The sequence below is a fragment of the Zosterops lateralis genome, assembly GCF_965231275.1.
Source record: "Zosterops lateralis genome assembly, chromosome: 1".
Classification (NCBI taxonomy): Eukaryota; Metazoa; Chordata; class Aves; order Passeriformes; family Zosteropidae; genus Zosterops; species Zosterops lateralis.
In genome coordinates, this window is record NC_139762.1 from 148,850,869 (window position 1) to 148,875,720 (window position 24,852).

A 24,852-nucleotide genomic window follows, 5' to 3' on the forward strand; every position below is an offset into this window, starting at 1 on the left:
CCCACCCCCTAAAAAAAGGTTAAAGAATAACCACTCAGGTAAAAATTACTAGAAAAAAACCCAATATTTTGTAAGCCCTAAGTTGGAGCTGAAGGGTCTCAGATCAGTGTGAGCACTGATCTCTTTTGGGGCAGCAATCACTCCTGTGCTGTGGGCAAGTACAGATTCCTCAGCACAAGCTCCCTGTGAGCACTGTTCCTGCTAGAAGTGAGGGCCCATTTCCCTCTGAAATATGAAGCAATAGCTCTATCTGGGATGTTCTGCTGGGACAGTGAGCCAAGTTCTGGATGTTCCTGCAGAAGAGTCTCTGCTTACAGTCATCAGAAGCTCAAGGCTGATAAGGTCACCACCTTGGAAGCAACGAGACAACCAACTCCATGGTTCACATTGTTTGAACATTTATTGCAATTCAGTGTCAAAAATGTTTTACAAAAATACTGTCTGCACAGAACAGCTGTAAAAATCAGTTGAACATGCAAGGAAAGAAAAAAAAAAGTGTGCAAATTTATAATGGAAGGATTTTAACCACACAATATTAAACAAGTCTTATGTAAGGGATGCCTTTCACTTCATATCATCTCTAATTACAACTTCAAGGAAAAATAAAGCAGAACACACACTCTCTTCCATATATAAGTAGGTATTTATAATTACTGTAGATTAGTTCTTAAAGATGAGCGTATTTTCTATCTCAAATTAAAATGTTCTCTTGGTAGCTGACATGTTAGCATTCTGTGCAGCAAAGGACAGCTAAAGAAAGACAAATTCCACCCTAAGCTGCCCTCCCAGGAGAGGCAGCAACACTTGGTCAATAGAGAGGGAATTTCTCTGGTGTCAAGAGTATCATATGCTTGAAACTGCATGTGTCAAGGACAAGATGGATTTATTCTCCCAGGGCCAGATCCTGCAAAGCTGATTTGCTACCAACAAAATCACTGGAGCAAGACACTGGACAGAAATCAGGTGCTGGTAAAGACTCAGAGCCCGGCAGCCACAGGCTGCCAGCCTTGTGAATGGCTGACCACACCTTCAGAGCCTGGAACCAGCATCAGCACAGGCAGGGAGCTGAGAAAGCAGCACAAGGAGAACACCAGAGTCCCAAACCTTGGAGGAGGGAGTGAGTCTGTACCAGCCTGATCAGCCATCAGCTCCACAGGGCCTTCACTTGTGCCAACAGGCCAGCTACAAAGAGGGGCATTTTAATTTAAAGCTATGTCTTTTTGGCAAGGTGCTGGTCTACATGGAAGATGTGCAACATGTTTGTAAGGAAAACTGCAGAGGACAATGCTGGTTTGCTGTACCAAGCAGGAGATCAGTGTGAAAAGCACATCTGATTTATTTGCTACACATAGGCTTTGAAATGTTTCCTGCTCTAAATGAAATTCTAGCAACTAAGGGCCTAGGAATTTTTTGGGCAGGAAAAGCTGGTTTAGTACCTGTGTATGTTCTAGAAGGTGACAGCTTCACAAAGGCAATTGAAGTCAAACAGAAATGGGAATACAAACAGTTTAAAACCTGGGGCAAAGAAAAACAATGTAAAATATATTCCCATGTACAGAAAGTGGCAGGGTGCAATTAAATGTTTACATACAAAGCAATATCTTCAGAGCAATACACATTTTCCTAATCACTTTACATAATAAAGGATCTCGAAACTCTCACAATTAAAAAAAGAAACAAAAAAAATATAAGAGGAGGTACACACACTTTATGATCAAACTTCAGCATACCACAGTTAGTATAAATGGCTTAAGGTATGTACAGCTGAAATCTTGCCTCTTGAAATGGCCACCACATCAAAAACTGGCCTCTTCTAGAAAGCTGAAACAGATCTCTGGGAGCTCTCCTTTCCTAAGCCTCGTCCCTGGCATGGATCTATTTTTCCTCTTCACAGCACCATGTTCTATGCTGTTGCACTACTTAATATATCCTCTAAAGACAATGAGATTTCCTTTGATATTTTGGCAAGAGAAAACCCCAAAGAGAGGAAAAGCTCTCCCTTCCAAGTATAAGAACTGATGCATATCTAATGGAAATACATCAACTAACTGGAAGGTAAAATGTAATTTGAAAAGAACATTCTATTTCCAAAACACAAGCAAAATTCTGTTTTCCCCTTCACAGCAGCTTTGCCACAAAAGAAAGGACTCTCAGGTCCTTTTTGCCTGAGAGCAGCCTTAAACCAGCCCGCCTGGAAGCCCCTGATATCACTGTCAGTTTTGTTACTCTGCCATCCTCAGCCAAGCAGATGTCTTCGCACCACTAAAATACTGCTTGCTTTGTCTGTAAATGGTTAGAGTAAGGTACTTGGATGCAACAGCGTTTTGTTTTAAATGCAAACCAAGAGTATTGAATTCTCTGCAACATCTCCCCGTACCAGCCACTCAAGAAACAATAGGCCCCCAAAGAGACCAAGGCCATCTTTGACAATAGCTGCAGCAGGAGGGTAATAACTGAGGCAGTAACTGAATAAGGCTTATTCTGTTTCTTTTTGTTTAGTCTTTTTCTTCTGTTCAGTAGTTGCTCAGCTTGCTGCTAGTTTGGACATTGAGAGCAATATGCCAAGACCTCACACAAGCAACTGACAAGTGTCTATGTATAACAAATCATCTTCAGCACTCTGACCCTTACAGACATAAGAAATAAAATACACAGTAATTGCAGTAAGTTTTATAAATAGGTTGTCAGTATGACCCATGGGCTCTGGGCAGAAGAGGCCAGTGAAAGGTTGATAGAGGTGATGGCTGGAGCAAAGATGTTCCCAAATCACAGCTCAACGTTGAGAATTTCCATCTTCTTTTGTAAGGAATGCAGCAGGCCAGATTCAAACCTGAGCTTAAAATTCACTCGGTGTTGCAATCTCACAGAGGGTAAGTGCTAAGCACAGATGCAGAGTAGGCAGAATGCTGCAGCATTTCATACCAAAATACTGTTGCCTCCCCATCACAACAGGTTGGCTCACCGTGGGTGGCAGAGGCAAAACTACAAAACAAACCAGCCTCAAGTCAGAGCTGGAAACAGAAGATGCCAAGGGGGACAGGTCTTCTCACTGCTGGAGAAAGGAGCTACAGGATTCTCCAAATTCAGTGGCAAAGCTTCACTCACTTCACTTGCAAGTTTCACTCCTCAATGTCCTCACTCACGAAGCCAGATTTCAGCCTTGTCTACCCGCTGCCATCAACACAGGAAGGAAAACAGGAATTGGCCTCCTTTACTTGCAAACATCCCCAAAACAAGCACAAGTGTATTTTTCCAAGGTAGCAGTTGTTAAATCACTTTCAGTTGACATGAGTGTGATCAGGAGGCTTATGCTTTCTACCAGCAGTCAAACTGATGAAGCATCAACACCAAGATAAAGCTTTTTATCCTGCATGTGTTTTCCCCTCATCTCTGGAGAGTGACAAGCTCTGGGCTATGGCTAAGAGTTGTACAGGCTCACAGAACTCTCTGGAAGAGCAAAAACTTGGGATTTGCTGTTAGGCAGCTGGAGAAGGGCAGTTCTTGTCAGCATTTTCCTTGTTTTCCTCCCCTCTTCCCACTACTCCATCTATAGGCAGCTTTTTTCCTTTTTTGCATCTCTTCCAAGAATATGCAAAGTGATTTAGTTTGCAAAAACGCAAATACTGTCATTTTAAAATACAAACAGCTGCAGAAAAGTGTTCAAAGTCAGTTATAAAAATGTAAAAAAAGAAACAGCATATTTAACAATAATTAACTCAAGTAGTTCTTCCTAAATTGTCCTGAGTACTCCTTTTCCTCAAAATTTTTGTACATAGTCACACACAACCCACTAAATATTTATCCTTACGAGGTATCCTGCTTACATCATACACAGAGAAAGTGCTATAGAGGAAATCTACTGATAAACAGCAAAAACTTTCCACAGCAGGTTTTCAGATTGCTATGTATAAGCTGGATTCTTCAAGCTCCACTGTAGAGAAAAGTGAAGCATTGTATGCAACAGAGGAGACAGTGAGCCAGATCACAGCCACAGTGAAGTGGCCACTTACTCTGTAGGACTGAAAACTGAGCTCTGGGTTAGGGTCAGAAGATCCATAAAGCAGCTCAGCACTGGAAGCAGCACTGGAAGGGACCAGGGTCCTTGGATCATTGAAGAAAGAGCCAAAGATATCCAAACCAAGTATGTTGGAACTCCCTTGCTTACCCAAGTCGTGACTGCTAAATATTAATCACTCCCTAAGCTCCAGGGCTCTGAAACTATACATCTGCTGCCACTCTTCCAGTGAATAAAAACCGCATCATTAAATGAGATTCAGTGGCCCAGTTCTCCCCATATTTTACCAGCTCCAAGATGACTGAATTCACTTGACATCAGTGGGAACACAAAGCAGTGTGTATGTTGGAAAACACTGGCTTGAAAAACCAGATTCTAACCTCACTGAGGATTTCAACTAGTGCAATTAACCTAATTAAGCAGATAAGAATTTACCTTGTGAGATTAAATCCAGTCCTTTGTTTCCCTATCATAGAACTTCCTCCCTTATAGATAATCCTCATCCATTTGTCTTCTCTTTTCACATTTGCATAGTCTTCCATAAAACCAACAACTTAAAAAGAGGATGGAGTAAAGTCTTAGGTATTCATATGGTGCCTATCATCTAGGCATTCAAGCACTGAGAGCAAGAAAACTAATGTAAAGAGGTAAGCATTAATACAAGAAAAGATGCTTACTATCACAAACGTTTCCCTTTAAATCATTGTACAAAATACAAAAGTTCACATTGTACACTGGATTCTTGTTTGAAAGGTACTCAATCTATTGGAGGTAGAAAGTGGTATGCTGCGATTCTGTCTCGCGAGTAGGCTAGAGTTCTATCCTAAGTATTTCAGAATGTGTCCTTTTAAAAGTACGAAAGTATTATTAAACTTGTCACAGGGATATTTTTCATAAATATTTCTAACATGTCATACTTATAAATATGTATGCTAAATAAAACCAGATGGAAGAACAGTACAACAGTCCTAGCCTAATATTGCTTTCTGTCTATTAGAAACAAACCAAAAGAGTTCTCAAATGGATGTGGGGCAAATTCATTTTTAACTTCTAGAAACAAACAATGAGAGTTTTTTTGCCCTGTATCTTGTACTTTGATCAGATAAAAAAGGGACTCTGTACAACATGCTGTATTTATACACCAGTCCTATGGAAGTCTGTATTCTTTAAGTGCTGCATGTCAGTGAGCAACTTCACCTTTCTTCTGAGATCCTCTTGTTCCTTGACTCAGGAGCTTCAAACAAACATGAATATGTACATATTTACAAATGGAGTGTCCCAGCTCTGTGACAAAGCGTCCTGTAGGAATTGCATAAGCTGCATGACCCAAGTTCAGAACCTGAACAAGTTGATAAACTCTTGTGGTGACAGAGAGGTGGAGCAAGTCTCCGGGTTGTTGGCTGTGCAGGGGTGATCAGTACCCTGGGAAAGGAGAAAACAATTCTATTTAGAGAGGCTGCAGAAAGGGTGCCAAAGCATCAGCCAGCTTAGCACTGCCCCTCTGCCAGACATCCCACGTGCTAATAGGTAGAGCAGAGCCCAGAACAACAGACAGCTCAAAACTGGGCTTAGAATCTTAGGGACAAGTCATCGAAAAAAGAACCAGCAAAGATCCAATTAATTCTTTTCCCCTCTTCCAAGGAAGACAGGCTAGAGTCTACCATCAGCTACCACAGTTTAAACCCAGAGACATGCCTTGCATATCACCACAGTGGTCAGCAGATTTTTGTCCTCAGCTGTTTTGCAGCCATCAGCTTTCATTCCAGCTAATCCTGTTGCCAAGACCTCCACTTCCATATAATGGGGAAAGGAAGCTGCCAGCAGTGCTAAAATGATTTCTTGCAGGCAGCCCAAAACCATACCCATCTTCCAGCCCTCTGGCCCCAATGGACACTATTCATGTTCAAGATAAAGATGGAGTCTCTGAAGCACAGAGATGAAAGGGTCTTAATAACTGAGGGAGAATTAAGATGTAGGAGGAATTCACTAGACTATGCAGGCAAACAAATTGCAACACCCTAAGCCAGCTGCAATCAGAGGAAGCACTGGATGCCCCATGGCTCCTGCCCCAATCAAGTCTGTCCCACCAGCACCTCGTACCTTCCAGGAAAGGATGTGGCAGTGCCTGCACAGTTGGAGTGTGTCACCATACTGCTCCTTCCGTGGATAACACCTTATGAGCTTGAAGTACATCTTTTTCCAATCCAGCTGTCCTTTGTCAGATAAGATCAGACGTTTGCGAATCTTAAAGAACAGAAACACACAATTACAGCCGGTCAAAAAAGAGATTTGTTCTGTTCAACACACAACATTCTCCCCCTCACACATCGACCTTGCCAGTGCCATAACAGTTCCCTTGCAACAACTTCTTACTTTGAAGACTACTGAGCTGCTTTGAGCTAAAAAGCTCTTACTTCTATAAGAGTAATATATGCTATAAGCATTTTCCTGATGGGAACAGCCTCACTCAATACCATTATGAAGGTCTATTCCCACTTCATCAACTTCACTGTAGGAAGCCTGAATCTCTGGGAGCTATTTCATACTACTTTGACCACTGTTTCTGGCTGGCAGCACAGCAAGTAGAGTTGCATTTAGCAGTTGTAAAAGTTGAGGTATTTTTCTTGAAGAGTTAATGATTTATTGTATTAGCTTGGGAGACACATATCACTCTTTTAGCGTTCATTAGTTGCAGAGGCTGGATTTGAATTTACTTAATAATAGAAATAACTCCTCCAGAGTCACTTCCAAAGTCAGATTCAGAGTGAGTAAATAAAGCCAAGTCAGCAGAGAAGTCTAGCACATGGTTCCTGAAGTACAGAAGTCTAGTATAAACACCCCAGACATTCACCCATAAACAGAGAGGGATTTTTGTTTGTTTGCTGTTAAGTTTAGATGATCCCAGATGATCACCAGCCTGCCAGAGATGTTTACACAGGTACCAAGTAGGCAGCAGCAGGGTTGCTTTCCAGATACCATCCCATCACTCACAGAACAGCTCAGAGGGGATTTCTTGCTCCAAAGGGCAAGAGAGTACAGCTCATGGACCACATCCACAAAGATTCTGCAAGGGTGTCAGTCCCTAGGACATCAGGGTGATTGCTAGAGCTTGCCTGCACGTTTTCCCTACACACGTGAGGCAAGGAGCAATTGCAAGTCATGCAGTTATTCCCACCTGGATTAAGATTCAAGTTCAGTGTATTATTAATTCCTCAAGCTCCTATTTCAGGAATCATTGCTCTGGCATGTAAAACCCTCTATATAAATCATCTTCACAGCCACTCTCATGCCAGCCTATATAATCAGCTTGCTGCACAGCCCTCAGATCCAAGAGGCAGCCAAGTGAGAGAACATGCAAGGCAGAGACTCTTTCTGGGGGGGTTACAGCAAGAACTGATGGCAATTTGCACCTCTCCTCATACCTGTCTGTCTGTGAAGTGGTACTGGCACAGTTTCTTCCACAGCAGCCTGTCCTCGCTGAGCACCTGGAGGTCAGGAGCCACCTGGCCCAGGCTGACCAGGTCCCGCCCGTCGCTCAGTCGCTGCATGATGTTCAGTTGTAAACACAACGGCAGGTCGGTGAACGTGGTTCCTTTAAAGGCAGGCTGGAAGAGACAGGCAGAACTGAGCTCCCAGGAAGCTGAAAACCTAAGAAATCCTAGCTTGCAGCATAGCTACTGCTTTTTAAAAAACTTCTTCACACAGAACAAAGCAGCAGTTCCCTCTTCCAAATAAAGGAGACATTTTACATAGAAATTGACCTTCCACCCCACAACACTGAGATAATCTAAAGGAAGAGCACATGTATCTGTTGTACAATAATTAGAAGAGTTGCAGTCCAAGCCTCCTTCTCTCCTTTTTGTCCACCCCACATCCATACTCATGAGATTCTGCTCCCTGAAGTATCACCATCAGCTTTCACTACAGCAGGACATTGGCTGTATCACGGTATCAGCTATTGTCCATCCAGGTCTCTACAGCACAAGAGAAATGGGCATTACTTCTCAAGTTCAGCTCTGGTTACACACAGTGCTGGGAATCTCATGCTCTCCTGACATGTGTTTTAGCTTATGTCATCACAGGATCTTGCTGCAACCACAGCAGTGGCTGGTGAGTACCCACAGCATGGGTTCCCAGGTCACTGCTGGCAGGGCTAGCTTTTCCTCTGGGAACACTTCAAAGACCTGCCCCTTTCCCACAGGCCACAGCTCTGTTTTCCAGGCTGTTCAGCCACAGAAAAGCAGATCCTAGCCTAAAGAGACAAAAGACACCTCCCATCCACCTTTGCTTAGCCTCCAGAGGGTCCAGGATTGTTTTGCAACCCCACATGGGGCACAGCTCCAGGACAAATTGACCACAGTAGATCTGCATGTCCTGCACTCCAGGGAAGTCCAGGAGCAAGGCATCAGCAAGGACCACAACCTGGGCTCCAGCTGCAGCTTCAAAACCAGCCCCAGCCTTATTAAGGCAAAAAGCAGCTTCTAGGATTGGGCTCCAACAAAGAAACAATGTTAGACAGATGTGCCAAGTTCATCCTTTACCCTGCACAGAGATGCTGCTATTTTAAGTTGCAGAGTCACAGTACCCGCCTCATCTCTGGCAGAGCTATTAACTGTTTCAAACAAGCAGCACACAGCCCACCAGCAGCAGGGGAACTCTGCAGGAGGCTGCTTTTAATCACATGGTCCCATCTCCAGGCATCCCACGGCATGGGAGACTCCAGAGGAACAATAAGTATGTCTGCACAGCAGCAGCTCCAGCGCCTCAGTGCCGGCCTGCCCAGACCAGCAACGCTGCCCAGTACCAGCAAGGACCAGAGCAAAACATCCATTTCTGCATCACCATCCCCCAGGCAGACCGGACACCATCACTCCAGGAGTGAACTGTCTCTGCAGTGTCCAAAGGACATCCCTTCCCATGACAGCCTGGAGCATTTTTGGGGGTAGGATGAATGCACTGGACCCCTGGATCCTGTCCCACTGCTCTTCCTTACCAGGCTGTATTTTGCCTTCTTCTGAATTATGTCTACATATAAGCTTCGCTAGGGCACAATAGGCAAGAATAAGCTCAGAGACTCTTGGATCAAAAAACCAAAACAAACAAACCCCAACCCAAAGCTCACACTTTTATCTCTTTCTGAAAAAAACTTGTGACTCAAGCAAATCCTTGCAGGTTTTCTGGATCAGGCCAAAAGCTTATCTGCTACTACTTTTCCCTCAGTACTTTTTTCCAGAACCTTTCAAGCATTACTTTTTTTGGAGAAAGAACACAGATTAGACCAGAACAGATCATTATGCTGTCATTTTTCTGGACAGAAGTTTGTCTTTTTTTAAAAACAGCTGTAACAAAAACAACTGATTTAGGTCTTGGGTGCTGCAAGACACTTCCCTCTTCAGAAACACCAGAAGCTCACTGCACCATAAGTAACTGGCCACAGACCTAAGCTGCTTCCTTTCTCTGAATTCAGTTGGTTTTGTACCAGCTTGAACTGAAATTATCATCAGTTATTATCACTCAGTGGTATGATTTTTTTCTTTTGCAAGCTCTACATCTATTTTATTTATTTTATAAAAAGTGTCTGCAAACCTATGCAAGTATGTATAAAAGGCAGTTTCTTTCACAAGCAATGTTTTGATGCACTTTTGTCTGAATAGGCAGAGTTCAAGACTGCAAGGGGAACACCAATACATATCAGCATGGGGGGAAAAGCTCTAGCATTTCAGTGGAGTAAGCATCCATTTGAGGTAGGAAAAAAAAGGTGCATAAATAACCCTGGGTAACTTATTGTTGGTATCCCTGCTTGAGCACAGGGGTTTGACCAGATGATCTCCAGAAGTTCAACATCAAACCTGCTGTGATTGGGTGAAATGCAACAAGATCAGATTTGATTCCCATGTAAAGCCAGTTTAGAAATTTATCATCTAACACATCCTTCCCATCCCCACAGATGCTGTTGAAAAAAACAGATGTTGTGAAAGCAGAACTCATCCAGCTGGAACAGGTAGCTCCAGACTACTGGCAGAATCATTGGTATTTTCAGCCAGGAAGCATGAAATCATGCAGCTATTTGAAAATTTGCATTTAATTTACAGATTAAGCAATTCTAAAAACCTCAACTGTCAGATAAACGAGTTTTGAAGGCAATTTCTCAGTTTGAGAAAGCCCAATTTGACTTTTCACACTGAGGCCTGGCCTCTGAGGACTGAAGAGGGGGACACCATTTTCTGTCCAGCTCTGTTCACACAGCACTTCACAGCTGTTCTGGAGTCAAGCCAGTCTGTGACCAGTAACCTTGAGCATAATCCTGGGTTAGGTACATTGAGTTTGAATTAAGGGAGTCAAGTAATGCTAGGAATGTATCCAATTATTTTGACAACTCCAGGTCCTTCCAGTCTGTGCTTGCACTGGGAGTAGAGTGGGAAGCAGTCACCCAAATGAGAGCCATTAACACAAAAAAGTTTCATGGTGGAGACAACATTTGTAGCTTTCAGGATCTGTGCTTACCCTGGTGATCTGAATGTTGTTCAGTTGCTGCTGCCAGTGGAGAATGCTCTCCATCCTGTGCACCCACATGTTGATGTTTCCAACCAGGACAGACTTGCCAACTCGTTGAACTAACGTGCAGAGGGATGTGTAGAGGGTCTGCAGTAATTCCCGTATTAGCCTGATGTTCTGCTGATCTTCAAGGACTTTGGAAGAACAGGAAAGGTTAAAAATAGAATTGTCAAAATCCTTCTCTGAATCAACATGTTTCTCAGGCAAGTCAAATTATTTGCTGTAATTTCACAGGCCAAGAGAGACAGCCTGTGCTCTCCTTTTTAGAGAAAAACACTTAAACATTAGCCAGTCACAGCAGGTTAGACAGCAGATGGAAAGAGCCTCCCAGGATAAGCAGATGAGATCTGCCATTTCTGCAGCACTTCCCATTTCCAGCCACTGGCAACTGGCCAGTTTTCCCCTGATACTGTGCAAGAAGTTATCTATGTGCACCTCTTCCACATCTACCCCAGCTAATGTGCATTTCTCATTATGTATAATTACAGCTGCTGTCAATGCCCAGGCTTCAGGGACAGCTAAACATCCATGAGGGAAGTACCACATGTCCACCACAATTCATTCCTCTGAAGAGGTGAAGACACCCCTCCAGAGCAGTGGGAGCAGTAGGTACAGCACACTGCCAACAAGGCGGCAGCAGAGACTGCAGATATGCCTGGCTGAGAGCAGGAGCAGCCAGATCCTCTGCAGTCAGAAACAGGACTCAGTAGGATGTAGATGGGATGGTAGTGAGGAAAGCTGGGAAAGGAGGAGTCACCTCTCAGGTACCTACCAGACTACAGACATTTCTTCCCCTCCCCCCATTCCTTCACTGAGGGAAAAGGAAGCAGAACTGCACTACAGAAAGAAGCAGTGGTGCCACTCTTCACCCATACAGTATTACCTGACTATTCTCAAGGATGTGGCTCACCAAAGTACATCAGATTAAATCAGACTCCCCTTCACCGTTTCCGTTTCTTACCTTTCTGAACCACTTTTTCCAAAATGTTCATGTAGTTTTTCTGGGCAATGCCGCTCAGTGACGTCAGCTGAGACTTTGCTATCAGCTCCAACAGCTGTGGATAAAAATAGAAGTCGCAAGCCTTAGAGCACAGAGATACCTTTCTAATCTTGACTCCTAGTCACATGACACAGCAAAACAGTCCAGAGACTTGTTTGCTGCTTGAAAATAAAAAGGAGACAACAACAGAGCAAAGTAACGCAAAGGGGAAGGAGAACAGAGGCCAAATAATTAAACTCCCATCCTTTTGATGGTGAGGGGAAAAAAGGTATTTTAATTCTCTTCAGTGTGGTGGGAGAGGGAACTTGACTTCATGGTTCAGAGATGCAGAGAAACCACAGTGGCGCTTGGACTGACAGCTGCTATTCACACTGAGGGAACAGCGAAGGGCCAACGTCACCATCCTCTACTGGGGCATAAACAAGCAGTGTCTTAAGGGAACACAAGCAAATGCCTGTTTGGATGAGGATATTATTGATGGACCATTAATGAGAATCAGACTCCACAATTTACGTCAGCTCCTGGGTTGCATGGGTTTTGTCAGAGCGCTGTTGCTACGACAGAAAGGTTAAGTACTGTAGGAAGAACAAAAATCCTCCCCACAACAAACCCCTTCTCTCCCAAAGTTTCCTCCCCTGTTCAGCTCTAACAACCGCAATAACAAACCACCCTTCCCTGTCTCCCCTGTTTACTTGTTAATGAAAATCTTGCTTTTACTTTCAATCAGAGTTTACTTCCCATCACTGACCTCCTGACTCTTGAGCAAGCTGAACAGTGAATTTGGGCTGCAGTTGTTAATGGGGGCATTTCCCACAGGGAAGGACACTGTCTCTTCCCCATCTCTGTGCCACAGCTGGGGAAGTTTCCTATGGAACATGTTCTGCAGAACATGTGGCCTGTGATCTTACAAGCCTTTTTTCCCTTCCCCCAGCATTATATAAATGCACAGACTGCCCACGTGTCAGTCCATTTGTTTTGGCTGTACATAGCCTTCTGTTTTAATTTAGAAAGGAAAAACCTTTTATGCTACAAATCAATCAACATGTTGCCGCATGACCAACTTATTAATCCTTTATCATCTGCAGCTCCAGTATCCCATTGCTGGCACCACAGAGAGTCCAGAGAAGGTGTAGTTAGTTACTTGTGTCAAGTAACTAAGATGGCTTTTGACTGGACTTGATAAGTCATGAGCTGAACTGTTTGCCCTGCTGTAAGAATGACAGGAATGCATCCAAAAAGTCAGCGGCAGCTTGCCATGGAGCGGGAGCTGAGGGAGAGTATTACTGCAGCCTGCCCTGCTCATCTGGGGCCCTGGCATGTGACTGCCACTTAGGAGCACTGAAGTCGCCTCCAGTGACCAATCTCTTCTTCTGTTTAATATCCAGGCCAACACCACCATCAGATGGCTTTGAGTTTACATTCTATTAATATCTTGCACCTCACATGACCAAAAAAAAACCCAAGATGAAAAAAGACCTGCACTAACTCCTGTCAAGGGCAGGCTGCTTGTTTTCTTGGCTTGTTTGGAGGAAACAGGAGATGCACAAGAGTTAAGTAATATTTGGTGCACAAGCATCAGTGGATTTTCTGGCTATATCAGCTAAATGAGACCAGAATAACTAAATACTGCTAAAAACAAGGTAGTTTGCAAGATGTTTGAAAAGCTTATAAAAGGTCTTTTCTTCATTTTTTGAAATACTGGATGAGTAAGTAGGAAAAAAACCCAACCAACGTTCCACAGTAGCCTGTAATACTCTGCTTACCCTAAACTGTTTAGCCTTCAGACCTTTGATTATAGTGATCAATTTGCCAGACTCCATCTGTACACTGGCCACACATGCACCCAGATCAGCTTGTCTGTGCACAAACAACTGCTGTCTCCAGATTGCACTGTTCTGGAACTGGCACAGAGACAGCTTCCTCCAGGCTGGGTGTTAGCAATTGTGCCCATTACTAAAAATCCCAAAATGCATGAAGCAATAAGCATCATCTAATGTAATATCAGAGGAGTTGGATACCAGGGCCGTTCTTTCAGAAGAAAAAAATCTCAGTTCCTTGAAGGACACTAGGTTGGTACAAAATTAATTTAGCTGAAGAAACAGATTCAAATTTGCCCTGTGTTTATCAAGGTTCAATTTATGTTCAGTGAACCAGCTCAGATATCATGTGTCACCTCCCTTCTCCTACAGCAATAAACACAGGATGAAATTCCATATGAAAACTACGTTGTGAATACTTCCAGGGCTACTCCACTCCCCAGGGACCACTGACTGAAGCAACTAACTAGCCCTCCAAATCAAAAGACGTATTTTATTCTTCTGTGCTCATATAATACACAAAAACCAGGTAAGCAGTACAGTTCATCTGTGCCTCACATGCTCCAGTGTACTAGGGGTCTTCTAGTGTTGGCACAGACATCAAGTACGGTCTCAGTTAATGGACTGCCAAATTGGGGTCTGCAGCAAGATAAAAAAATAAATCAATGTTGCCACTTACATAATACAGACTGAAGCAGACCAATGAATTCAGGTTAATGCTGAGTAGGGTAAAAAGACTGGAGAGCTGCAAGCGTGTGTTATGATGTGGCTGCATTAAGTCCAGCCCACACTCAACTGAGAGGGACAGATGGTAGGAGAGAGTGCACAGGGAAAGGTTAAGAGCAATTTTAAAAGGTCTGCTTTTCAAATACACTAAGTAATTGCATTCCAGCCGATTTTAACTGGAGCTGGGAAGCCTGCAACACCTCTGGAAAACAGGGTGTTAGATCCAAATTCACTCTTCCAGCTCCTCAGAAGTTGAGAAAGGTGGCCTGGTAGCTCCACTAAAAAAATCCTTCCCTATTTTGTTTGCTATCAGAGGTTTGCCAGAACTAGAGAGAAGAGGCAAGAGATGCAGTAGGCATCTCCAAGAGCCTCTGCAAAGCTGGCAGGAGACAACACCTTCCACAGCAGGGCAGTAACCTGCTCACTTTCCCTGAGTGCAGTGGGGCTCCTACTCAAATCCACCAGCAGGTGCAGGCAGCACAACAAAACCTCTCAGCTTCAGCAGCAGAGCAGCTCCTTCTCCTCCCATAAGCACAAGTTAAAAAAAAAAAAAAAAAAAAAAAAAGGCAAACAGAACAGTGCCATGTGGCAGGGAACTAGGGCCCCTGTTTCAGGGCCATGAAAACACTGCTGTGCATCCACGACTACTGTGTGCAGCACTGCTGAGACCTGCTACAGCCAGATGGCACTTTGGCCACAGCCTTGGTTCAACCCAGGGGTATGCAGGCAATCCATACCCCAAATAACCACTGCTGGGGCTTACAGCACACAGAGCCAAAAAATCCTCAGCAGTCCTGCTCTGCTGAGCACAACCTTGACTCAAGAAGGGAAATGCTCTGTAGTGATAAAAATCACAAGTTTTTAAACCACTGAAGTATAAATTCCCCGCTGCATACCTCAAGTCAGCTATATCAGAGTTGGACTGCACTGTGTGGGGAACCATAAGTTCCTGAGAGTTGGGGATATGACTCCTCACATCTGGACTGCTAAAAAAATTAAAAATTCCTCCTGCAGCCCCACCTTGCTCTCACAGCCCTTCACTCACAGTGGCTGAAATGTCACACGGGCTGTCAGCTGACAGGTGGAGCAAGAGCAAGGCGAGTTATAATGATTTACAGTGCAGGTGCTGACAGATCTCCATGAGACAGCATCCAGCTGATATTCTTTCAGGACAGCATAATTCCAGCACCCCTGGAGCTAACCTCTATTAAAACTTAAGAAGCAAACTTAAGAGACTATTTTAGAAGGCTGCACACAACCTAGATCGTGCTATTTTAGAAGAGATGTGCCCAGGCAGCTCAACCTGACCTAAGCTTTTATGATCAGAAACAGCACCTTCCCTTGAGACCACACAACCATATGAGAAATCTCTTTTTGAAGAAGCAGCTTGCAAAACCTGTCATCTGAACACAGTGTTCCTGAAGGGAAACCAGCTTCTGGGCTACAGGCACCTTTGTCTCTGCTCCCATTAATTATGCTTACAGAATGCTTCCAGTCTTTTCATTAAATCTCTACCATGGCTGCTTCAGATCAACAACAGTTTGGGTCCTCTGGGTCAATCACATACTACCTTATTAGCTCTAAAAAGGGAACACTGATTGTTCCATAGCATGTAAGCAGATGCACTAATTTGAAGGATCAGCAAGGACCAAGTCATGGCACCAATGCCTATAACTCGGTACTTTCAGAGCTGTACCAACAGACCATCAAGGTAAGATTGATGTTAGAGGAAAATTTCTTCTGCTTCACTTACATGGACTCACTGGCTCCAGCTGATGGTATTTGCCCAAGAAAAATATCTGCAGCTCATACCTCCACCCCATTTGAATGAGGTGCCCATTTTATCTGTGCACCATTAGAAACTCCAAGAACTTAGTTTGGGTGTATCTAAAGCAGAAACTTCTGTGACAAGAAAACAAGCACTGAAGACACTTAAGCACTGTTCACTTAACTTCAGAAAGCTAAGTTCATGTTAAGCCTGAAAGTCCATTTTGCTGCCAGGAAGTGATGCAGCTCATCTCTATAGGCAATTGGGTGTAGGCAGCAGAACCTCAAACCTGCAGCTGTTTCTCTCCTTTCTTCCCCTACAGACACAGTCATAGTCTTTCCCAGCCTCTAAGTCCAAACCCTCCTTGAAAAGCAGTTGCTTGATGAATTAAGTAGCATGACATTAATATCAGATACCCTGAGCAAGGAGTGGAACTAGAGAGAACAAGGAGAGGGAAGGAAGGGAAAAATGTTTTGCCTGCCAATATTCAAGGCATTTTCCATGTGACAGATTGCCCATCTGTGTGCTCTAGGAGGCCTGCGAGTTGCAAAGGACCATAAATATGACCCCCATCTAGGGAGAGCTTTTCATGAGTAAATCTAGCATATAAGGCATTTTATGAACTACTATCCACTGAAGACTTGGCTGATACAAGCCTCTCATTTTAAGAAGTCAATTTTACAATTTGATCCATGGTACCAGGTTTAATATCTTCTTTAAACTGCCAAACCACAAGTCAACCTCAATTAGAAAGCTTCATACTTCTCAGTAGTACTGTATCTGTAAAGCTACTAGGGAAAAGCTACTCTTAAAAGCTCAGAAGAGAGGTAATTTGTAGAAACAAGGACGCATGTCAGCTTGCATAGCTTCCAAAACTGTTGTTTTTGATAGAAGCATCCCAAATGTGCTGTGTATGGAGTCCTCATGAGAAAAAGAGAAGAAGGTCAGCCTGAGTTCCCCCACCAGATCACATTGACTTCATTGAAATTTAAATTTCCTCTTCAAACAATTTAGTGGGGTTTCTGTTCAACCACTGCAGTCCCATATGAGACATCTATCACATTGGGCCAAGCAGCAGAAGCCCATCAAGTGGCACAGCATGACCTGAGGCAGGCCATGCTTAGCAGCAGCCTTTGGAGCTCTTCACTGTCCTAAGAAAGTTTGCCAAAGGGATATCTGCAGCACTAAACAAGTTTTATTTTACATTCCTTCTTTATATTTGACTGAAGGGTTATAGCCTTGGCATGAACTGTTCCTTCTCCAGTAATCCCCCTGAAGATGACACGGCTGTGTGTGTATATATATATATCTTTCTCCAGTATCAGGAAACACCAACTACCTCAACACTGGTGATCACTTCTGCAAAAGCAGGAAAAACAAGTTGTCCCAAGATCAGCAGAGCCAGGCCAGCCTGAGTTTACATGACTCAGATCCTGCTTTGCCTCCCCCAGAGTCCCCAGTCCCTGCCACCACTCCTGTAGTGCAACATCCAAGTGAGTGCCCTTCCTACACAGCCAGTGGGTCATCAGCCCCAGTGCCTGTATCCTTCCCAGGGTGACAGAGTTTTCCACAGGTGACTTGTCACCTAGATAACCTAGGTGAACAAATCAAGGTGAACCTGCCCAGATAATTTCTTCCTTAGACACTTCTCATGACACTTGACTCAAAGGGAAAGCAATACCACTGCTGCTTGCTCCAGAACCTAACACCTGAACAGCTGTTGCCTCACAAGCCATCAGCTGCTCACAAGACACAAAAAGGAGCTGTTCATAAACAGCATCAAGTTAACTTTTTTTTAAACCTTATTGAATTCCAAATCTTGCTAAGCATTCTGAAATTCAAGATCAATTTGCAGACCACATGCAGATAAACACATAAGCATCCATAGCCCTTGAGACAGTGGGTGCCCCAACCACTACCACCTCCTTGGCCACACTGAGCCAAAAGAGAAGCCCTGACCTATTATGCAAAGCCAGAGCAGGGGAAATATGAAGCTGATGATTCCTTTATTAACTAATGCTGTCAGAACTAAACAAATGTTTCATCCACTGAAACCACTGCCAGTCACAAAGGATTAAGAGCAAACATGATCCTTAACAGAGAATTTAAGATCAGTGCCACCAAGAGGTTCAGCCCATCTCCTCATTCTCAAAATGCTCCACTCCCCTGAGTCTCCTCTGTGTCACCTCAATGGAGGCAAAGCTCCTCAGACTTGAGCTTCTGGGGCAAAGAGGTCTCCACTTCCCTGTGGCATCTGCAGAGAGCCCATGCTCTTTTTCAGAAGCTGAACTGAAAACTCAGGAATTAAAAGCCAAGCTTTCTGGGTTTCAGAGTGAATGACACAATTGAAAAGTAGTAGGAATGCTAGGCTAAGGACAGCTCATCTTCTACATTATCATCACTTTCCTCTCTTTCCATTTTAATAAACTAAAGACAAGATTTGGGCATCTATCCACACACATAACTTCCATGTATTACTCCATGAAGAAAAGTCCAACACACCCACTTGCATACTCAGACAACTCCTCTTTGCCAGTGCTTCCCATTATCCAGCTGGTGCTCAGCTCAGAGCCTCTACCACCATCACATCAAAATAAACCCTGGACTTTGACTCACCCTCACAACGTAGTTGAATCGCCTGGAATCCAGGATAGCACTGGAGAAGTCAAGCCTGTTGAAGGCCTCTCCCAAGGTGCAGTAACCATGGCGCTGAGAAGGAAAAACACTCTGGGTCATGTTTTGGCACACTTGAGTCCACACAGCACCAGGCAGACCTGACCCAGAGCAACTGGATTTAGCAAGCTGATGGGTGCAATCCATGGGAACAGCCCCCAGCCACAGGAGGCAGGCCTGGCTCCCACTGAACCACACTTACTGACATCTAGAGTGGGCATGGCTCAGTGTAGATAGTGGCAGTTTCCCAAGAGAGACCCATGCTCTGCTCATGACCCATGAATTTACGTGTGAGAATGAGCCACACATTCCTGGGGTTCAATATACAGTGTGAGTTCAGAGCAGTCTCGTACAGCCCTTCTCTCCATGAGTGCAAGCAAGCTGTTGTGATAAACTCCAATGATTTTCCATGTTAGGACTGTACTGGGTGAAAGCCAAGAACAGTATTATGGCTTGGCCTGCAAATGGCTGTTTTTTTAAATGAGGGAAGCAAACAAGTCATATTTTAAACGCATGTACAAAGCCTTGTACATCAAGCCCTGGATCCCTGATAGGGGCTTAAAATCATTACTGAAATTCCAACCACAAGCCAGATCTTCCACTGTTTGTAAAAATCAGTAGAAAAGAGAACAAAGAACCTGTAGAGGCACTCACCTCTTTTGTGCTTCCCTTGTGAACATAGATCCACTTCTCCTGGTGGAAATCTGTTTGGACAAAGACATTTCACTCAGTTAATCTTCCATCTCAGTGAACATTATGAGCAGAACAGAGATACAGTTCTCTGTCTTTTAGTATAAATTATTTTGTTTACACCACCACACTGGAAATCAAACCTAGCAACTTACTGAGTTGCTTTGTTTCTGTACAGCTTCATTTGAGACTGTAGCCCTAAGCCTCAGAAATGGCTTCTGTTACATTGACACAGCTCAAGACTGTAAATGTTTAATCTGCCAGCCACAGATATACCATAGCACCTCCTCTTCTTCGGTCCCAGACAGTAAGTGTGGCTGACAGCCAGGTTTTGTTGTTATTGATTTTATTAACTATTTATTACCTTGGTTACAGGCTTGGGATTGTATGTCAAATTTGAAGTTGAGCAAAAATGTCATGAGACACCAGGCATGTAAGAGAGCTTTTAGCAGTGAGGTCAGGCTCAGAGGAGCATGCTTATGCTTGCAGCTAACTTGCTAAAAAAGAAAAAACTATGTGGGACCAAAACTTTCCTATTTCTAATTGCCCCTCCCTTCCCTCAGAATGGGAGTTGTCCCTTCCATTCCCCAAAATAACTTGCCAATACCCAGCACACACTGGTAACTCTGTATGCAAAAGAGCCTGTATTACAAGCAGTCATGCTACTCAGTCCTTCTCCCACTACATTTTCACACGGGCTTTTGACCCTACTTCCACCACACACTGGCAATTTAACTGCTAGCATAAAATAAATTCTCCTCCCCACCCTGCTGGACTCCTTTCCATAAAGAAAATATTGAGCTCCTGGAGCAACCTGTAAATTAATGAACTGAAGCTATGGAATGTACTTCTGCCTGGTACTGTAAGTCCAAGGACAGACCCAGTCTCAGTTACAGGCATGCTGACCCTGCATCAAGCCCTTTTTAATGGTAGGTCACAGCAGAAGCCAGCCAAAAATTGTCATGGTAACATTTGTTTGTTCAGAGAACTGAATACACTGAGGGGCCAACTTTTGGCAACAGTTTCTAAAATCCTGGGGGATGCACAATGAGTTAATAGCAGTGTGGGAATTGTAACTCATTTCCTCTGGGTGTGTTTATATTTGCAGCCTTCACATGTAACTCCAGTACCTATCTTGCAATGCAGACCTTGCTGTCCCTGCAGGCCCCCCAGGTCCTCCCCCAGGGCCCCATCTGAGACCCCGGCTGCTCACTGAGCACACAGAAAGACTTCAAGCCTTCTATTGTTTTGAGTGAGCTGAAATCTTATTTCATTTTTCATGCACTCCGCACACAGAGATAGGATCAAAGCTTACATTCAAGCTTGTAGCCTCCAGTGATGTAGATTAGTGCTCAACATGCATATGGAGGGAAGAACAAATTTAGCCTGTTGTGCACAAGGAAGTCTACAGGGGGAAAACACTGGAACTGGTTCATTTGAATGTACCATAGGAAAAAATTACCCTCTTGACAAACAAATGACAAAAATCTGAACACAAAAAGCACAACTCCTCAGAACAGGGATTACTAACAGGGGCATAAATCTTCATGTTAAATTGTATCCAAGTTCTCTACTTAGGTCAAACATGGGCGCAAAGCCCTTCAAGACTCTAGAAGGCTCTTCATGCACTGTGCAAAAAACATAGATATGAAGCATTTTCCATTCTTCTGCAGCAACTCTTGTTTAAAAAGAAGTCCAAAAAGATGTCTTACATTGAGTCTTGGCTTTGTTATTCAGCAGATCTTTTTTTCTCTTCTTGGCAGCAACATCATAATTTATGCTGTTGAAGATATTCTCTTTGTTGTGATCATCTTTTTTACAAAAGCTGTGAATGACACAAAGAAAGGATTTTGTTTATTTCTGCATTCTGTTGAACACTGTGTTTCCTGCAAGGAGAGAAAATACACAGGTTTTTATTGTGGCCTCCAAAGCTGCCTCCTTGTAGGCTGCCCCTGAGAAGTAGTCTGCAGACAGTTTTAACATCCAGTAATGTTATTTTTAAAGGGACCTCTGGTGCCTCAATTCTGGCCTAGCTGAGATATCCATGACAGGAGCAGGTAACACAGATTACACAGTTAGTGCTGGGACACTGCTGAGCAATGTTCTTTTCCACTCTTTAACCTATTTCTATCCTTAAGTAACACCATATCCTCCTAGTGTAGGAAGCAGATTGCTCTGAGCCAGTCAGACTGCTACAGAAGGACATATTTAGACATCCCTGAAGACATATATATGTACTCAAAATACTTATTAACAAAAGAGTTCCCACAAAATACTATTGCAAGCTTACAGGAAAAGCTTAACTGAGGTTCAGATTTTCATGATGGTTTTCCAGACCCCACACAGTAGTGACTACACAAGTTAACAGCTAGGATCTCTTGTGCCCATTGCCTGCTTCTGCTGGAGCTCTGCTGTAGCTATATTATTAGTGAAGGGAGCTATAACTCCTCATTTCCTTCAAGGGCAATGAAAGGCTACTTATAAGGAGGCTGTGCACCAACATCCCCACATTGTGCAGACCCAAGCCACAACCTGAAACCGAGAAGCCCCTGGGCAGCCACAGCACTGCTGCAGAGATCCCCGGGGGTGGCAGGGGAGGGCAGCACCACCAGGGGCTCCCAGCAGAGGCCCAGCACACAGCCTGCTCCCCAGAGCTGCAGGGGGCCTCAGAGGTGCCAGGGAGAAGGCAGGCCAGGCATCCAGGGGAACTAAACAGAGCTGTCCCCACTGCTTTCAGCAGCTCGCAAGGGATGAAGCATGGCTGCAGGCCTAAACTCAAAGGGTCCCAGGCACCTCACTGCACCTCTCAGCTGCTGTGGCTCAGACAGGTGCCAAAACATGCTCCTGCTGCTTGCAGCCCTGGGCAAGCTTCCTCTGAGACAGCCACGAGGACCCTTCTGCAGCCAGGAGGCTTCCTGTACAGGCCATGTATTTACACTGCTTAGTCTCAAACAAAACCCAAACACGAGCAGCATACCAAACACACCTCTGACAGCTATTCAGCACAGCCTCCTGCAAAGGAATGAAACCTGTGGGACAAGACTTCTTATTCGTCCTGTTCACTGGCTGTCTGCATGGCCACGCCATCAGCATATGCAAAAGTGACCAAGTCAGAGTTTCAGCCCCAAGAGGAACCCAGATCTCCTCTGGCATGACCCAGATGGGTGTTCTGGTTTGGCACCTGCACATGGCCCCAGAGGTGGAAGAAACCTTTCCCAGTTTCAGGACACGATGACCCTCAGCTCTCCCTTCCTATTCCACATCCCCCTTGCAGGGCACCTGAGCTGTGGAGAAAGCACCACTGCTGTAGGCTCCACCACAGCACTGCAGAAGGAGAAGAGCAGCAGCACTGAAGGTGAACAATATTCACAGAAACAACAGTTTGGGGAAGCAGACACTTCTGCCAGCTGCAGCTTGCTTGGAGCCACCTAAACCTGAGAGCAGAACATCTCAGCTGCTCGTGTACCCCATGGTGCTTCCTGCTGGGGATACCAAAACCTGAGAACATAATATGGCAGCAAGGAAGAAGTTGGTTTGGAATATCCAAGCTCATGTTCTATCATGCTTGCACAAAATCAACAGGGGGTCAGGTTAACACGCCCCATGCACTGGCAGAATCTGAGCCCGAGAGCACAAGATGGATCTGCTTTAAATCTCACATGTCAACAGCACACCCTTGCCTGTTGACTTCCTACTGAATGACTCTGTAATCTGAAACCACAACAACAGCAGCAGTGGACGAACTCCAGCATAGGAGGCAGATTATTTCCCTGTTTATGTACTGCCAGGTTTCCACCCACTTCTCCAGGGCATCCTGACAGGTTGAACAGTTGGGCACCTGGACCTGGCACTGCAAGGACCCCAGGCCGGGGCCAGCATGTCACCTCCTTGCTTTTAAATGGGAAAAGGGATGTTGAAACCTATACTAAACTCAGTATTCCCAACACACTACCATCAGCCAGACATTTTTCTACCTCTTTACAAATTAAAAGCCTAAACTTGATTTTTGCTTACATAAAAGAGAGCAGGAGATACCTGCCACGTAAGCCTCCTTGCCAAATAACATCTCAGCAGCGGCTCACAGCAAATCCCTTCTTACTCCAAGCCCCTTTGTCACGGGTATCCCTGGCCCATCCCTCGGCCCGGAGGCAGCAATCCCAACCCCGGCAGCACACAGCTGAGGAGAAGACGCAGCTCTGTGAGAAAAAGTTCGGTTTTGACAGGAGCGATCTGGCCCGGGCCCACGACACCCACGCGCGGCAAAAAGCTTCCTGCCCGCACCATCTCGGGGCTTTGTTGATGTTTTGCAGCCAGATTAGTCAAGCGGCACGTCAGGTACATTACTCATGGCCCGGGGAAGATTTATGGCTCCAGACACATCATCCTCCCCAGGCCGAGAGCGGGAAGCCCCGAGCCAGGTTGTTTTGAGCGGAGGAGGGTGGGCAGGCACCCCCAGGGCCCCCAGCAGCCGCTCGGCGGGGGCGCAGCTCTCCGGCCGCGAGGCAGCTCAATATTTCATCTTTTCCTCGGTTTTCCGTCACCCTCCGCAGCCCTAAGGGCGGCCCGCCTGGGGAGGAGCAGTCTCCGTAGGGATGTGGGGTTGAGCGACCCCCGTTCACAGCCTCCTTTAGGCCCGGAGCCGTTCCGCCGGCAGGGCCGGGGACAGCCGGAGCAGGCCCCGCTCCGCCGGCACCGAGGCGCCTCTGACCCGGCCCGGGGCCCCGTCCGCCCCTCAGGGCCCCCGCCGCCCCCGGCACGGCTCCCCCTGGCGGCACCGCCCGCAGGTACCTGCTGATGTCGCCCACGAAGCCGCCGCTCTTCTCGTCCAGGAAGCGCGTCCAGCCGTCGGCCGTCTTCACCCAGCTCTGCCCGGGGGAGCGCCAGTCCTGCCCCAGGAACGGCATGGCCACGGCGCGGAGCGGGACCGACACTGGCACTGGGGGCAGCGGCGGCGACTGGAGCGGTGCGGATCGGGACAGCACCCGGAGCGGTGCGGATCGGGACGGTACCCGGAGCGCTGCGGAACGGGGCAGATCGGGACAGTCCCCGGAGCGGTGCGGGGCAGACCAGGGCAGTACCCGCGGCGGCGGCTGAGGCAGAGCGGTGTCGGCGAGCGCGCTCCCCGCTATTTATGCGGCGGCGACGGGCGCGTGTTGCCGGAAGCGCGGGCCGGCCCCGCCCCCCCGCACGTGGCCGTGTTTATCGCGGCAGGCCCCGCCCGCGGGGGCGGAGGGGGCGGGGCCAGCGGCGCTGCGCGTGCGCAGTTGGGCGCGCTCTCGAGCCCCGCGCGCCTGTGGGGAGCTCTGGGCTGGGGGTGAGGCCCCTGCACGGCCAGCGCTCTGTGCGTGGAAAGCGCTGAGTGCAGAACGCAAACAAACGTAAAAATAATCTTTCATGCCTATCTCAATGCCATACTCCCAAGGCTGCCAAGGGCTCCCATGTTCGAGGCATTGGTGCGAAGATACAAATACTTATGCAGGCATGTTTTCGTGGCCTTTTAAATGCGATCTAGGTATTTACGTGTTGCAGTGTTGTACCATATAATAGTATATAATAGTGTAATACATGTATTGCAAAACCGTCTTCATAGGAACACAGGGAAGCGAAA

The 24,852-nt window shown here is 45.6% G+C and overlaps 1 protein-coding gene across 1 annotated transcript; it reads right to left on the bottom strand.

Moving 5' to 3' along the window:
- Window positions 1-381: 381 nt before the first annotated feature.
- On the bottom strand, window positions 382-24,310 carry FBXO32 (F-box protein 32). The gene is made up of 9 exons (XM_083868901.1): window positions 24,033-24,310; window positions 20,957-21,069; window positions 19,209-19,258; window positions 18,498-18,590; window positions 11,532-11,625; window positions 10,520-10,704; window positions 7,438-7,620; window positions 6,116-6,259; window positions 382-5,437 (listed from the first exon to the last, which is right to left on the bottom strand). Exons 1-9 carry the CDS (start codon window positions 24,146-24,148, stop codon window positions 5,348-5,350), a joined length of 1,068 nt encoding a protein of 355 aa, XP_083725027.1. The 5' UTR covers window positions 24,149-24,310; the 3' UTR covers window positions 382-5,347.
- Between the last annotated feature and the right edge of the window lie 542 nt (window positions 24,311-24,852).